The sequence below is a fragment of the Sesamum indicum genome, linkage group LG9, assembly GCF_026168435.1.
Source record: "Sesamum indicum cultivar Baizhima isolate 11 linkage group LG9, ASM2616843v1, whole genome shotgun sequence".
NCBI lineage: Eukaryota > Viridiplantae > Streptophyta > Magnoliopsida > Lamiales > Pedaliaceae > Sesamum > Sesamum indicum.
In genome coordinates, this window is record NC_142665.1 from 167991 (window position 1) to 181567 (window position 13577).

General features: G+C 35.7%; 2 protein-coding genes across 2 annotated transcripts; both read right to left on the bottom strand.

Annotated features, from left to right (window-relative positions):
* Positions 1-1546: 1546 nt before the first annotated feature.
* On the bottom strand, positions 1547-5114 carry LOC105170184 (IQ domain-containing protein IQM2). Its single transcript, XM_011090840.3, has 8 exons — positions 4866-5114; positions 3689-4296; positions 3533-3598; positions 3355-3443; positions 3158-3248; positions 2811-3050; positions 2607-2708; positions 1547-2514 (listed from the first exon to the last, which is right to left on the bottom strand). The coding sequence occupies exons 2-8, from the start codon at positions 4250-4252 to the stop codon at positions 1777-1779; spliced, it is 1890 nt and encodes a 629-aa protein (XP_011089142.1). The 5' UTR covers positions 4253-4296; positions 4866-5114; the 3' UTR covers positions 1547-1776.
* A 4958-nt stretch (positions 5115-10072) lies between these two features.
* Positions 10073-12985, bottom strand: TAF7 (TBP-associated factor 7). The gene is made up of 6 exons (XM_011090839.3): positions 12858-12985; positions 12151-12297; positions 11838-11971; positions 11624-11743; positions 11346-11415; positions 10073-10979 (listed from the first exon to the last, which is right to left on the bottom strand). The coding sequence occupies exons 2-6, from the start codon at positions 12263-12265 to the stop codon at positions 10816-10818; spliced, it is 603 nt and encodes a 200-aa protein (XP_011089141.1). The 5' UTR covers positions 12266-12297; positions 12858-12985; the 3' UTR covers positions 10073-10815.
* Positions 12986-13577: the final 592 nt, after the last annotated feature.

Consider the following 13577-nt stretch of genomic DNA (forward strand, 5'->3'; position numbering starts at 1 on the left):
TGGGGGTCTGAATGGAGACATGTAAATTTGGTTAGTATCTAATCTTGAGAAAATCTACTTATATTCCATATTTAGATTTTATGTCTCTTAAGAAGAGAGGAGAGAGATATGGTTTCACAAACTTTGACTCTCACCTTTTACCCTATTGGAAAAGATGGATGCAATATATATGCATGATGAATATGATGGTGCGCATACACTGCACAAGTTCAAGAAACACATGATTCACAAGGCCAGCAAAGCAACTATTATAATTTATTTACATATACATAACTGAAAACTGAACAGAACATTGTACTTCAAGAATGGATGGATGAATGATTGACAAATTATAACAAAATAATTGTATGTATGCAGCAATAATGCATTATTTTTACTTTAAAATGGGGTCAACCTATTTAATGTGTGTGTAATAACAAGGACACTACCAGAACTGCAGGTTTTGTTTGGGAATATTCAACTCAACTCCTTACACTCATCTCACCCCATCATTTACTTAATTACTACATGATCTCAGCTTTATTATTGCACATCTTGATGGAATATATTCTGGTAGTGCTGCTCAACTTGTCTCTGTACTTGAAACTGTCCTTGGTTTTGGATCTGCATGACAGTACAACCTGGTAGTTTGCTAATAATTTTTCTTTAGGAGGAGCCATTTTTTGTTAGATTTATGTTTGTGTCTGTACTTGTTGCACGTCTTGTGTTTGTGTTTACACTAGCATCACAGCTCAGTTTCGGAACTGTGAAATCTGTGCATCTTGATTGGAGTTAAAAAGAAAAAAAACTTCAGTGTTATTTTAATCAAGTAAATTTCTTCGAGTACCAATCGTCATATGATCTCTCATATATAATATGGTTTTTGCTCCTCACTTCCCTAGAAACTACTTTAACCGGCTAGTCGAATTTCGGGTCGTTTTCTTTTCCTTCTTTTTTTAAAAATTGGCTGATTCGACATCTAGTTCAAAATCTCCCTCTTGAACCAGTTCCTCTGCTTCAAATTCATAGTATTAGTAATGTTATTATCGAGCCTTCCTCTGTCATTACATGGTTTCTTAGCTAATGAAAATTATATAATGCAGTGATTGTCCCGTTACTCGGTTTCTGAAACTTGCACCTCACACAAACAACATTTGTCAAATACAACATTTGACTTTGAAGCAAATAATATCGACAAAATTAATACAAGAGAGTCAACTGAGTGAAAAAGCCTTGTTCGTTAAGGATGTAATCACAACATGGCTTGTCCATACTGCTGACAAAGACCTACTACTAATTGCTGTCAGCGACCAAGCCCACAACCAAACCCAAATGGCTTCTTATCCAGTAGTTGACCCTGAAATTGAATCTTGTATATTGGTTCAAGGGGATTGAACAAGTCATATTCAGTACACGGACGAAACGCGGGAACTTGACCATGCAAGCTTGACTCGTTGATCAATGTAATAACAGACACATCATAGCTCCAATGAGAACTAAACAAATGGCAAAGAAATTCATAGAGCTACCACAATCAACAGAATGGAAAGTTAGAACGGAACAGAGATGGAAAAAAATGATGATCTTTCATTTCGATTTGTAAGGGTATCATAACCCACAAAATTTTTATAATTTACAGCAGTCACCCTGTTTCGTACAAGATGAATAAGGGCAAAATTGTGTGCATTGACAAATATAAAAAATAGCCTATCCTATCAAAAAAACCTCCTAGTCTATTAAGAGAAATGAAGAATAAGAAACGGATTAAGTAAAGAATCTATACTGCGTCACTATGGTTCAGAAACTGGAGCTAGTAAGTCTCTTTACAGGTGAAGAGTCCATTGTAGGATGTCTATTACTGCTACAAGAAAGATTGCTGCTGGTTGGCATTGATGCCCGAGACGGGAAGTCTAATCTTAGGCGACATTTACTTCTTGGAGACAACTTTACTTGCTCCAAGGCATGACATTGTAGCCCTGATGGATAGTCTCTCAAGCAGCTAATTCGAGGTCCAGCTCCTGTGCTCCACTTACAAGATAGTTGCTTCCCCAGTTGATAGGAATTAGCTTCTTTGTGGGAATTGATTCTTTGGAAAATGGACTCTTCTGGGATAGTCTCCTCTTTTGTTTCGTCGTTGTCTGAGGACATGCTGTTCCTTCTGCATTCGGGGCCTGAAGTGAAAGCCTCTTCTGCTGTCTCATATCCATCGATTGGTGACCCAAGGGGGAAATTGTTATTGCTTGATTCTGCTATTTCCTCACTCATCAACTTCACTAACAGGTCATCTTTACTTGGTATCTGAAGAGCAGTGAGTTTTTGGCCGAAGCCATTCAAACAACTAGACTTTGGCATCCGTACTGAAGCAGCAGTCTCTTCTTCTCCTGAAACAAATTTATTGGAAGTGGATTCACTGTCATTTTCTTCCGTCTCTGAACGATCTTTTTCAGCCAAATCGTCTTCAGAGGAATTACTTCTCAAGCATGCACCTCCCTTCTTTCCAGTTGATTCTTCTTCCTCATCATCAGTGGACTCAAGCTGGACGAATGAGATTATTAGATTATAAGTTCTGATTTTTCTCATCATGGAAACGTGAAATAAACAGGTAAACTATATAATCTTCTTTATACCTTAACGTCAGTGAGATCCACATTGTTCTCCCGGAGAAATGATATGAAATCCTGAAAATTTTCTGGGGTTGGCCGATAATGACCACTGTGAGGCCAGACTGCCTGTTGAAATTCAATCAAATCAAGTCAATTTTCAAAGGGATACAAATCAAAAGGAACATAGAAAAGATGACGTGGGGTAAGAGTTGAACAGTGTGAATATACCTTTAAGACTCCTTTTTCAGCTACTATTCTTCCAGCAGCCAGTGTAGCTCCTCCAGCCAAGAAACTTGAGTGCTGAAATGAGCCTTTCTTTTTCTTTCCTACATATAAAGTTTTGGAGGTGCTTAGGACGAAAATCCACTTAGAACCCTTAGGTTCTTTGGTGGTATCCAGAACTTCCCCTGTTTGCTTGTAAAAGAGCTTCCCATCCTCCACTGCAACTTCGTACGCTTTTCTTTCCATCTGCGACATAAGATGGAGAAACTCAGTAAGCGAATTCTCTGGGACAGCTGAACAAAATATGAACTTAAAGCACAAGTTTGAAGAGATTGAGGGAAATAAGGACACACCGGACCGAGATACTTGATGCACTGTTGCTGAAGCTTTGAACGAGGGCACTTCTCGATAAGATTAACCTCCTTTCCTTCTCCAATGTCTAGCCTATATGATTGCAATGAGCTAGTCATTATAATGCAACAGAAATGTCGTCTCTGATAGAATAGTTCAAGGAGAACAGTAAATAATACAAGAGTTTATAGATGATTACCAGTAGAAGAAGGGTTCTTTGCTTTGCGAATTCAACCATTTGACATAATAGAAATGTAGATTGTGCCCATAACGGTGTCGAGGATCAATCTGCTCAAAAACCAAATTTGATCAAATCAGTATTAGTTCCTGATTACTTAGAGATACTTAAGGAAAGTGAACATTGTCAAATTACTTACAGCTTCAAGCCAATGTTGTAAAGCGAGTTTCTGAGCTTTCCCGTTCTTCGATAAGCCCTTTCCTACCTGCAATGTATAAAAGGTAAGTTATGCCACGTTAGAAGAAACCTTAAAGTTACATTCATAGAAATGCATAATTAACTAATCAAAATTTACCTTGGCAGCCCTTGTTCTTGCTCTTGACCAGCGTGAGACGGCAGTTTCATGTTTATCAATATGGAAGAAAGAAATAGAGCTATGCTTGAGTTCTGCAAAATCTAACAATTTCCACCAGCTCTGCTCAATGAGAACTGCACAATCGGCTAACTTTCTTCTAGTACGGAAGCTTTTGTAAACCTTTTGCAACTTAATAGCTGCCTCATGTTTTGGGCTGCTTGGATCGAAAATTGGAGAATGTGGGATTCTCCCAATGAAGCTGCCTGATACAGGCAATGGACAGACCATTTCTTGGCACATATATTTCTCTTCAGCCGGAACGTCGGCAAATCTTATATTTTGGGACTTTGTTGGTCTGGACCTAAGAGATCCTTCCACAAAAAGTTCTTGAGAATCTAAGGACTGTGACTTTGCAGGTCCAAAACCTTTGTCCTCAAAACTAATGGATTGAACCGTCATATTCTGTTCATCGTCCCCAATGCCAATTGAATTTCCAACGACCGATTCAAAACCATTCTCTAAGTCACAGTGAGCTGCAAACGGGCATGAAAAGGCAACCCCCATGCAATTTCAAAATGGATTTGAAACAACCTATCAGGTCTGGATTGCTGTAAAAAGAAACAAAAATCAAAATGATTAGTATGTGCTGTAACATCACTCAAATTATGGGTTATCTTAGTTATGGTACATAAAACAGGCATGTATCATTTTAAAATATATGAAAAAGAAAATCATATGCTGGAAAAGGACCAATAAAAGCAAAAGTAGCCATTTTTAGAATACTCATTCAATTTTGGGTGAGCCACATTCATATACAGACAAAACAACATCAAACTACAAAGATCCTAGCAAACCAAAGCAAAGATTCTACGAAAACACCATTTCAACTATACGCACACACAACATAAGAATGGAGTTGCCAAGATGTGGATAATAAGATAGTAGAACGCACCAATCAAGCAAAAAACACAAGACACAAGCTTTTGAAAGAATTGGCATGTATCCATCTATCAAACTGAACATATGAAAGTTGCAAATACATTAACCAAGACAAGAATGTCAAGTAGTTCAACATAACAGTGGTAAGAAGGAAATTAAGCAGGTGAAACAAACAGCAGAGGCCAGAAGAAATCCTGAAAAGAATGTAAAGAGGAGAGGTAAAGGTGAAAACTTTTACCTCAATACAAAAGATTGCTGAAATCTAGGAAGAGGGACAGAGTTGATAGGTAAAGAATGTGGGAATCCAAAATAATGGGATATTGGAAAAGAGAGAGAATGATTGAACAGAGAGCAAAGATTGGTCGTTTCTTTGTGGGTTTTCTTTGTTTCTTGATTTGCAGGGCTTTAAGAGATGGAATACAAGGGTCTGGAATGAAGTATGCAAATATACCTTTCTTTCTTCTCGCTTTGATTGCTTACAGTTGTTACAGGGATGTGTGTATATATATAGAGAGGGAGAGGGGGGGTAGAGAGAGAAGCACGTGGAATGGACTAGTGAAGGACGAGGAGGTACTATTATTATTGTTGCTCCTAAACGAAACAAAACTATCTACAATATTATTATTATTATCATTTATTCTTTGTTTGAAAGGGTAAACTTTTGGCACCCAAAAGCAGCAATCCAAATTTTACCATCTTCATCCTCTTTATAAATGTTTAATTTGTTTCTTCTTCTATTTTCTAAATTTCAAGAAATACATATAGGAAACTACATTTTACTTTTGTTGACTTTTATTACATCTTTCCTTGGGGTTAATTATTTTTTTATTATAAAAAAAAATATAAATTTAATTTAATTAAAATATATAATAAAAATATATCGAGTCGCAGATTATATCCGTGATTCGACTTTAAAAAGTATTTTTGAAAAAAAGAAAATGGGGCATGTCATGGATCTCATCCACGGCTCTTTTTTTATTTTTTTTATTTTCATTTAATTTTATTTATTATAAATTAATTTTAACAACATATTAAAATCTAAAAAATCATAATATTAAAATTATGTTAATTTAAAAACACAATTAATTATACACATATAGTAGTGTATATCTTTTTATACAATTCTAGAAAAATACAATGAACGATACAGAAATGTGGGATGATGTGCCCGGATTCATCAGAAAACCTGGTAACATTACTTTATCTTTCAAAATTAGAGGATATAGAAACAACTAGAAGCTACAGTTGGGGCAATGTTGTGCTTGTATTTTTATATCGTGAATTATGCAATGAGCACAAAAGGCAAAGCTGCAATTGGTAGCGTGCTGCAATTCTTACAGGTAAAATTTAATTATTAACTTATAGATAATTTTTTTGTCATGAATATTAATTAATAACGCATATTTGTATTATTTTGTATAGATTCGGGCATGGTCACGGATCGCTCCACTTTGCCCCAGCCAGCCATATGACATGGACTCAGATGTCATTATGGCTTACGCCGCTTATTTGAAACCCCAGCTGTGGAGATTATCATATCCCTTAATATTCTATGCAATAGTGGAAATGCATCGTTCTAAATGGGTCCTTCGCCATTTGGGATGAGACAGAATATTCCAGAAGTGACGGATACTCGAGACATGAGCCTACATCAGATCTCCCAAAAAAATCATATGGGTACAGATTGGAACCTGCAGCACATACAATACATCACTAAATGGCAAAGACAATACAACGCGATTGTACAAAGGCCACCCATTTCTAATAGAAAAGAAACAGAAAAAGGGTATTAGGAATGATACTACAACATAACACGAAATTTCATATCGTCATCTAGTAATAGACGTGTGAAAAGCAGGTATCAACCTGGAGAAGTACCTATATTGCAAGTGTGGTATGTTATATAATATCACATACTTTATTTTAAATATTTTTGTACAACACAACATTCAATTGTTTTTCTACAATCTTCAGGCAGAAGAGGTGAATGCCCTTGAAGCTTTATGTCAATTTAGACCACTAAATATTGAAAAATATAGTCAATTGATGGACAGATTCGAACATGGATTACATATTATCAAGGAAGCCATAACTCATCAGCTACAACAAATTGCTTTGTCATCCGATGATCCTCCCACTACATCCCACGGGCAAAGAAGAAGTTCTATCTGAATATCTATTGGTTCAGTTGAACGTCATGATGTTATATTGCTGGTTCTTCTACAGTGTACACACCTCAAGATTATTACGTGCCCCAACCACCTCAAGATTACTACATGCCTCGACCGCCATAAGAAGATTGGTTTCAATCAGCTCCATATATGCCAATCGAAATTAAAGATTATTATTCACAAGTACGTCTTGACTTGGCCTTGGCATTAATCAACCATATGTACCGGGATACAACATTTCACCAATTTCATTTCCATCATTTAGTGCATATCGTGATAATGTGGAGTCTAGTTTTGCAACAACATCAAGTCACTTGGACATTAATCCTAGTGGTAATGATAATAAGGCACAAAATGAGTGAATGCAAAATGTGGGCGAAGAAATAAGAAAACCTTAGCGTCAACGCCACAGACGCAATTGTAGAACAGGTGGATATTTTTTATATTTGTATTTTTATTGTATAGTTCATTGTATTTTTTTAGAACTGTATAAAAAAAATACGCTATTAGATTTGTATAGTTAATTGTATTTTTTATATTAATACAAATTTAATATTATAATTTTTTGAATTTTAATATATTGTTAAAAATTAAATTTATATAATTAATTTATAAAAAATAAAACTAAACAAAAAATAAAAAAAGGAGTCGTGGTTGCATTCCACGACAGGCCTCATTTAAAAAAAAAAAAAAAACTTTTTAAAGTCATCTGCGACTCGATATATCTTTATTATATATTTTAATTAAATTATATTTATATAAAAAAAAATTAATAATAAATAAATAAATAACCCTCATTCCTTTTATTCAAGTTAAATTAATTATATTTTGATTAGCACATATTGATGGAGTTATAATAAAAATGGTAGAGCATGGAAAGTAGGTATGTTAAATAAAGAAAAGCATATATAGGTTTTCAAAGTTGAAGGGAAGGGGGTAATAGAGAGATGATGAGTAGTGGTAAGGTAACTTATCTTGCAATCCTCCTCTTCTTTGGGTTTGAATGAGAATGAATTGATGATGTATTGGCTTATGTTAGATGAGTAGTTTATTATTAACACATCATCCATCTCTCCCTCAACAACCCTTTTTTCTTTTAAGGATAATTTACATTACCACTCCTCCATGTAAATGTAAATGTAAATGACCCATCTTCTTAAAGAGTATATTATATTAATAATTAATAATCAAAGGATGTATGGATTCATTTTCTGACACAAGAGTGCTGGCTGGCAGTGCCAATTATATGTTAATAATGTTGATGTAGCTGCTGCTCAAACAGATTCACAAGATAAATAGGTATACACATACACTCTAATTACCTACCATCATATATATATATGTATATATAATTGAGTACGTACCCAATAAATAATAGCCACGCCTTACACTACACTTAAAAACTTTTCAGCCCAAGACAAATTAGTGCCAATTGTCACTAGGGATTTATTTTTTATAATAGTAATAATATTTAGTAGGTTGGTTAGGCTTAATTAAATGAGAGATTATATATAATTATATAGTGCAAAGTGTGGAGGCCTAACTCATATATATATATATAGGTTAATTTGTTGATATAATTAATTTGGATATATAGTGTGTGAATTGTTTTTGTATGGGCGGAAAGGAAAACACATCATCATCATCTTCCTACCTTGTCAACATTACAATATGTAAACGGAGAGTTTCAGAACGCGTTCCACAATCCACAAACTTTTCTTTTTCTTTTTTTTTTTTTTTTGATGTAGACTTTGAGTTGCGTCTGTGTGGGAAAATTGCAACACACATATTTAGTGTACTTGTCAACAACAACAAGACAAACACACACACACACACACCCCACACACCCAATAGTTTTCATAAGTCTAAACACACACACACATAGAGACGCGCACACACGGTGTGTGGTTCTCATCTTGGTTGATATTTTTTCTGTAAGCAACTGCCCTTATAAGACCTCTTTATCCTTTGACAATGAGATTTCTTGAATTCAAATCATTCCACACGTACGTACGTACCCAGACACGACTACCGAATTCATTGCAATTTTCGCTTATTTAATTATTACTACTTCAATCAAATTAACATATATAATACATTTACGTACCCTCCGTACGTATATACACATTCTTTAACATTGTTTTTTCTTTAGGAGCTTCTCATCAAGAATAATAAACAGTTCAAGTACCCATAAGAAATATAAGTTAATATCTGTACGGTAAAAATATCACCAAACAATTGACCCTTTTGTCAACCTCATCATCCTTCTCTAGAAGACACTTTTATAACAAAGAAAAGAAAACAATAATAATAGATTTGCAGAACAAGTTTTGTCATGTCAAATACAAACAAAAGCTTGTCAAGCAAGTTCCATGCCCTTAATTGTCAACTAACACACCCACAAACAATACTAAATTCCACATACGAGTTCATGCGAGAAAAATAAGACTAAGAGGAACAACAACCCAACCAAAAATGTCATATCATCACTTATCACTACATTTGAGGCATGTATCTCAAATCATTTTTAAATTTTTTTTCAAGATTCAAACAATTATCAGTCAGTACCAGCCTTCATTTTTCCAGATACTTTCCTTATCATAAAACCAATCAGAGTCATCCTTCAATAATGATAGAGATCACATAAATCAAACCTCGAGTCCGATAAAGATTCTCCCAAGTTGCCATGTGAAATTTAGGCATCAATTATAGTTTTGGATAAACCATCATTAATCATCCAAAACGCCCCCCATCTGAATTCTTTAAGCATCAATTATAGTTGGTATAAACCACCATTAATCAGCCTTTAGGCGATCCTGCAGTCCCCATCGTTTCTACTAATCTCTGGTATTAGCATTACCAGTAAATCCACAGAGTTAAATAGATTATCTAATTCCCACCAGACAATCCTCCATTTTCAAACACCAAGTAGCAAGTTGCAACACATTTTCCCAGTTCCCAAAGTCCCTTTCCAGCCAAAGGCTATTGACTCTTAACATTTTGTGGACCTCTTCTCAGTCTTAGTTATATCCCATAACTATCTGTAAAGTACCACTTTAGTTTGAACATTAAACAGATGTGAATACAACTGAGTCCATTCTAAGACAACACGCAGTTAAGAAACGTGAACTACTATCCCACACGTGCCCAGAGACTAAGAAACACAACTTCATTTGTTGCACAACTTGCCTGTATTCACACCAATTAAATATCCAGGGAAAGACTCATCAAATAGCTACTCAACTAACAAGCACCAACTTGTATGCTAAAACAGTGATGAATAACTGCATTTGCAATAGATTCAGCCAAGAGTTTCAAAACCGTGCTAATGGGCTTCCAGCAAGCCTTTCTTTCCATATCTAGTTCCACCACATTGCACATTACATCACATCCTCAAAAAACAAAATAACGTCTTCTTTGTTTTCCTAAAACAAGACAAAACACCAGAATATTCAAACAAAGTTTACTAACTCAAAGCAGTGCAACGTGGTCGGGTAGATATTGTACAAGGCTTTCACAGTAGACAGGTGGTAAAAAAAATAAATCCCAAGCTAGGATAACAGAAAACAAGGATGCACACAACAGAATAGAGCGTTTCTGAGCACCCACGTATTTTGCCAGCCACAATATAGAGACTCTCTCATCTAACAAGAACAGACCCTAGTTATATTTCAAATTATACGACACGCTGAAACCTCAATAGAAAAAGATGGGAAAAAAAAATGGTTCTAGATGTGAAATTCTATATGTAATAATGCTGACAGCTCACTAAGTTTCCAACATCTTGGCACTTTCCCACGTCATGTTTAATAGAACACAGTCCCATATATAAACAGCAGAAACCATGAAATACCCAGCAGAACCTTGAGGAGACACGGGAAATAGAAACCAAGCATTTCCAAAGGCCACGGAAGAGAGAAGGCAGGCAGTTCATCCCATCACCAACTCAGTAGGTAAAGAACAGCTTTCTTAGTGCATGTTGGATCAGTGCATATGCCCACTTTGTACACTTTTGGTTCATATGGAATCATCAGACTCCTCGGAGTCACTCCCATCCGGCTCCCCGCCAACAGGCCCAGCTTCAGGCACATCTGGCTCTGCTGAAGGTGTAGCAACCACTTTCTTACTTGCACTACGGGCATTTTCATCACCATAATCCTCTGGCTCGGCCATTTCAACACGTGGATAATAGTCAAGGAATACTAGCAAGTATTCACAATTACACTATATTGAAATCATCCGTGAAACACAACATTAGACCTCATCACAGTTCTAAGCTACTGAAAAGCTAAAAACCCAACAATAACGACAAAATTTTAAATGCCTAATGATCAGTAATAAAAAGCTTACACCTTTCGTGTGACTCTCGAGGTGTTCAAGATGAAAAAAATTTTATGAAAATTGACTGGGAACACTAACTGTTTAGTTCTGTGACAAGCTTTTGTTACCTTCTTCGACTGACAGAAAAGATAATGCTGCTATGGACCATACAGTTAGAAAGAGAGAAAAACACACAAAGAGAGAGAGTTAACAAGATAAAAGGATATCAGTATTCTCAGCTGTTCCACCAGCCATGATGTTCTGCAAATCTTTCTCTACACGGCCCACAACCTCAGGCTGCAGAACAAAAGAAATACATTAGGTACATGCATTCATAAGGTGTAATATATGAATATAAAAACAAATTCAGTATTGGCATTGCTGAACAAGTAGGCAGTAGCTATTTTATCATGTTCAACAAGCTTGTAGGGTGTAGCAAACTTTATTTTCTTGTTGAAGTGGCTAACTAAGAAATACAGTAAAATTAAAGGAAACATCTCGTTACATTTAAATCTGGCTCTCGCCGAAATCTTCGCCTTCGAGCATCCCTCATTGGTGGAGTAAGTCCGTGTCGATACTCCACTGCTTCTGGGACACCATCACCCTCCTCTCTAACCATTATCATCTGCAACCAATCTATAGGTCGATATACCATACCACAGCTTAATCAGCAGCTATCTATTACATTTCAAATAAATGGTTGATAGTAATCAGCCTACTTGACCGATGTCTGCAGTTTTGATCAACACATTGTCATCATAAGTCTTGTATGATTCTACAACTGTGGGAAGATCCAAGAGAGATGCGGAGAAACGATCATTGCCAATTATGAATGTGCCAGTCCTTCCATCCTCTGAAATAATAATAATAATAATAAGTGCATACACATCAACAAACAACAACCACCAAAAAGAGAGAAAAGAAAACAGAAAACAGACCACAATGTAATCGTTTTTCATTGTAATATTGCTAAACCAAAACCAATCACCAATAAGGTAAATTTTGTTGGTTAGGAAAGTTTATGTATATTACCGGAAAACAACAAATCCAAGGATTTGTCTTCAGAAGAAGAGGCAGAGTCGTTCAAGAGCCGCTCTATTCTTTCTGCAACAGCTGGAGGCACCCTTAGTATAAATTGTTCTTCCATGTCCTTTCTTTTGCTCTCTCAACAACTTAATCCTGTTTTGCAATAATAACTACTCTTGTCAGTAAACATCCAACACCTGAGTAAACAAAATCATGAAATTCACAAAAGCAGGAATTGGGCAGGTGTTGCATGTGGACTATATACAGCAATATCCACACCTACAATCATTAATCATACAAGCTCCTCGCCTCACTCTAATCTATTTTATCTAGTGGCTCATCTATAAAACCCATGAAACATCGTATACAAATGACATACATCGAGCTTCCGATGGTTCAACTTTAGGCGATACAGAACAACACCAGAGCAATTGATAGAACTAAAGTGTAAAACCATTTAACGATCACCTTTCCAAAAACCCAACAGCAATCTTCAATCCCGGTAGGGAGAAAAGTAATTATCATATTCTGGAACTTAGATGAAAGAAAAACGAAAACGAATATCCAACAGAACAATCAAGGGATACAATCACCCGGAGAAACCCTAATAGTAACCTGGTTATACGAATAGATTAATGCGTTTGTAGCTAACTATATCCGTATGCATATGCGACATGGATATGTTAATCGGAGAGGACGAGAGAAGCGCGAACCTGCGAATTCGAGATGATCGCTGCTCCTCGCACTGTCGCGGCAATTGAAGAAGCTGAAGGGCGGAGCTGTGCTTTGTGGTCTGAAACTCCGAATACAGGATTTATATTGGGCACTTTGCTCCTAAGTCCTTAAAAAAAGAGAAATTTTTAAATAAATACTAGCAACATAATACAGTTAATTACTCTGAAAAATATATGATATTAATTAATTCAAGACAATCTACATCTCTTAATTAAAGATATTATTATCATAAATAAACACATACTCGGAACGCAAAATTAATTATGGCAATGGAGCGAGTTTATCCAAACCCACCCCACATCATGAAATTCTACCCCGTCCCATCCGCCTCTTTAAAACCCGCCCCGCACTGCCTCAACTTTAGAGTGTTTTACCACTTAATCAATAAACTAGATCTAATGAGTTAAATTGTTAATGGGTGAATTAATTGAGTAATTAAAGATAAAATTTAAATTTTACTTTTTAATTTTGTATTTTATATAAGTGTCTCAAAGTATGTGTTAAATAAGGCCAAATTGCATATTACCCCTATATTTTTTAAAAATAGCTAAAAGCTCTCCTATGTTTTAAAAATAAGTAAAAGAATCTTGTGATTTCTAAAACCCTGCTTGGAAACCTCCCTTCCATTAGTTTCTAAATGAAAAGTGGAGTGCACTAATGGGTGGTGCGAGTGGGCATGATGTTTTTGTAGACTAGGC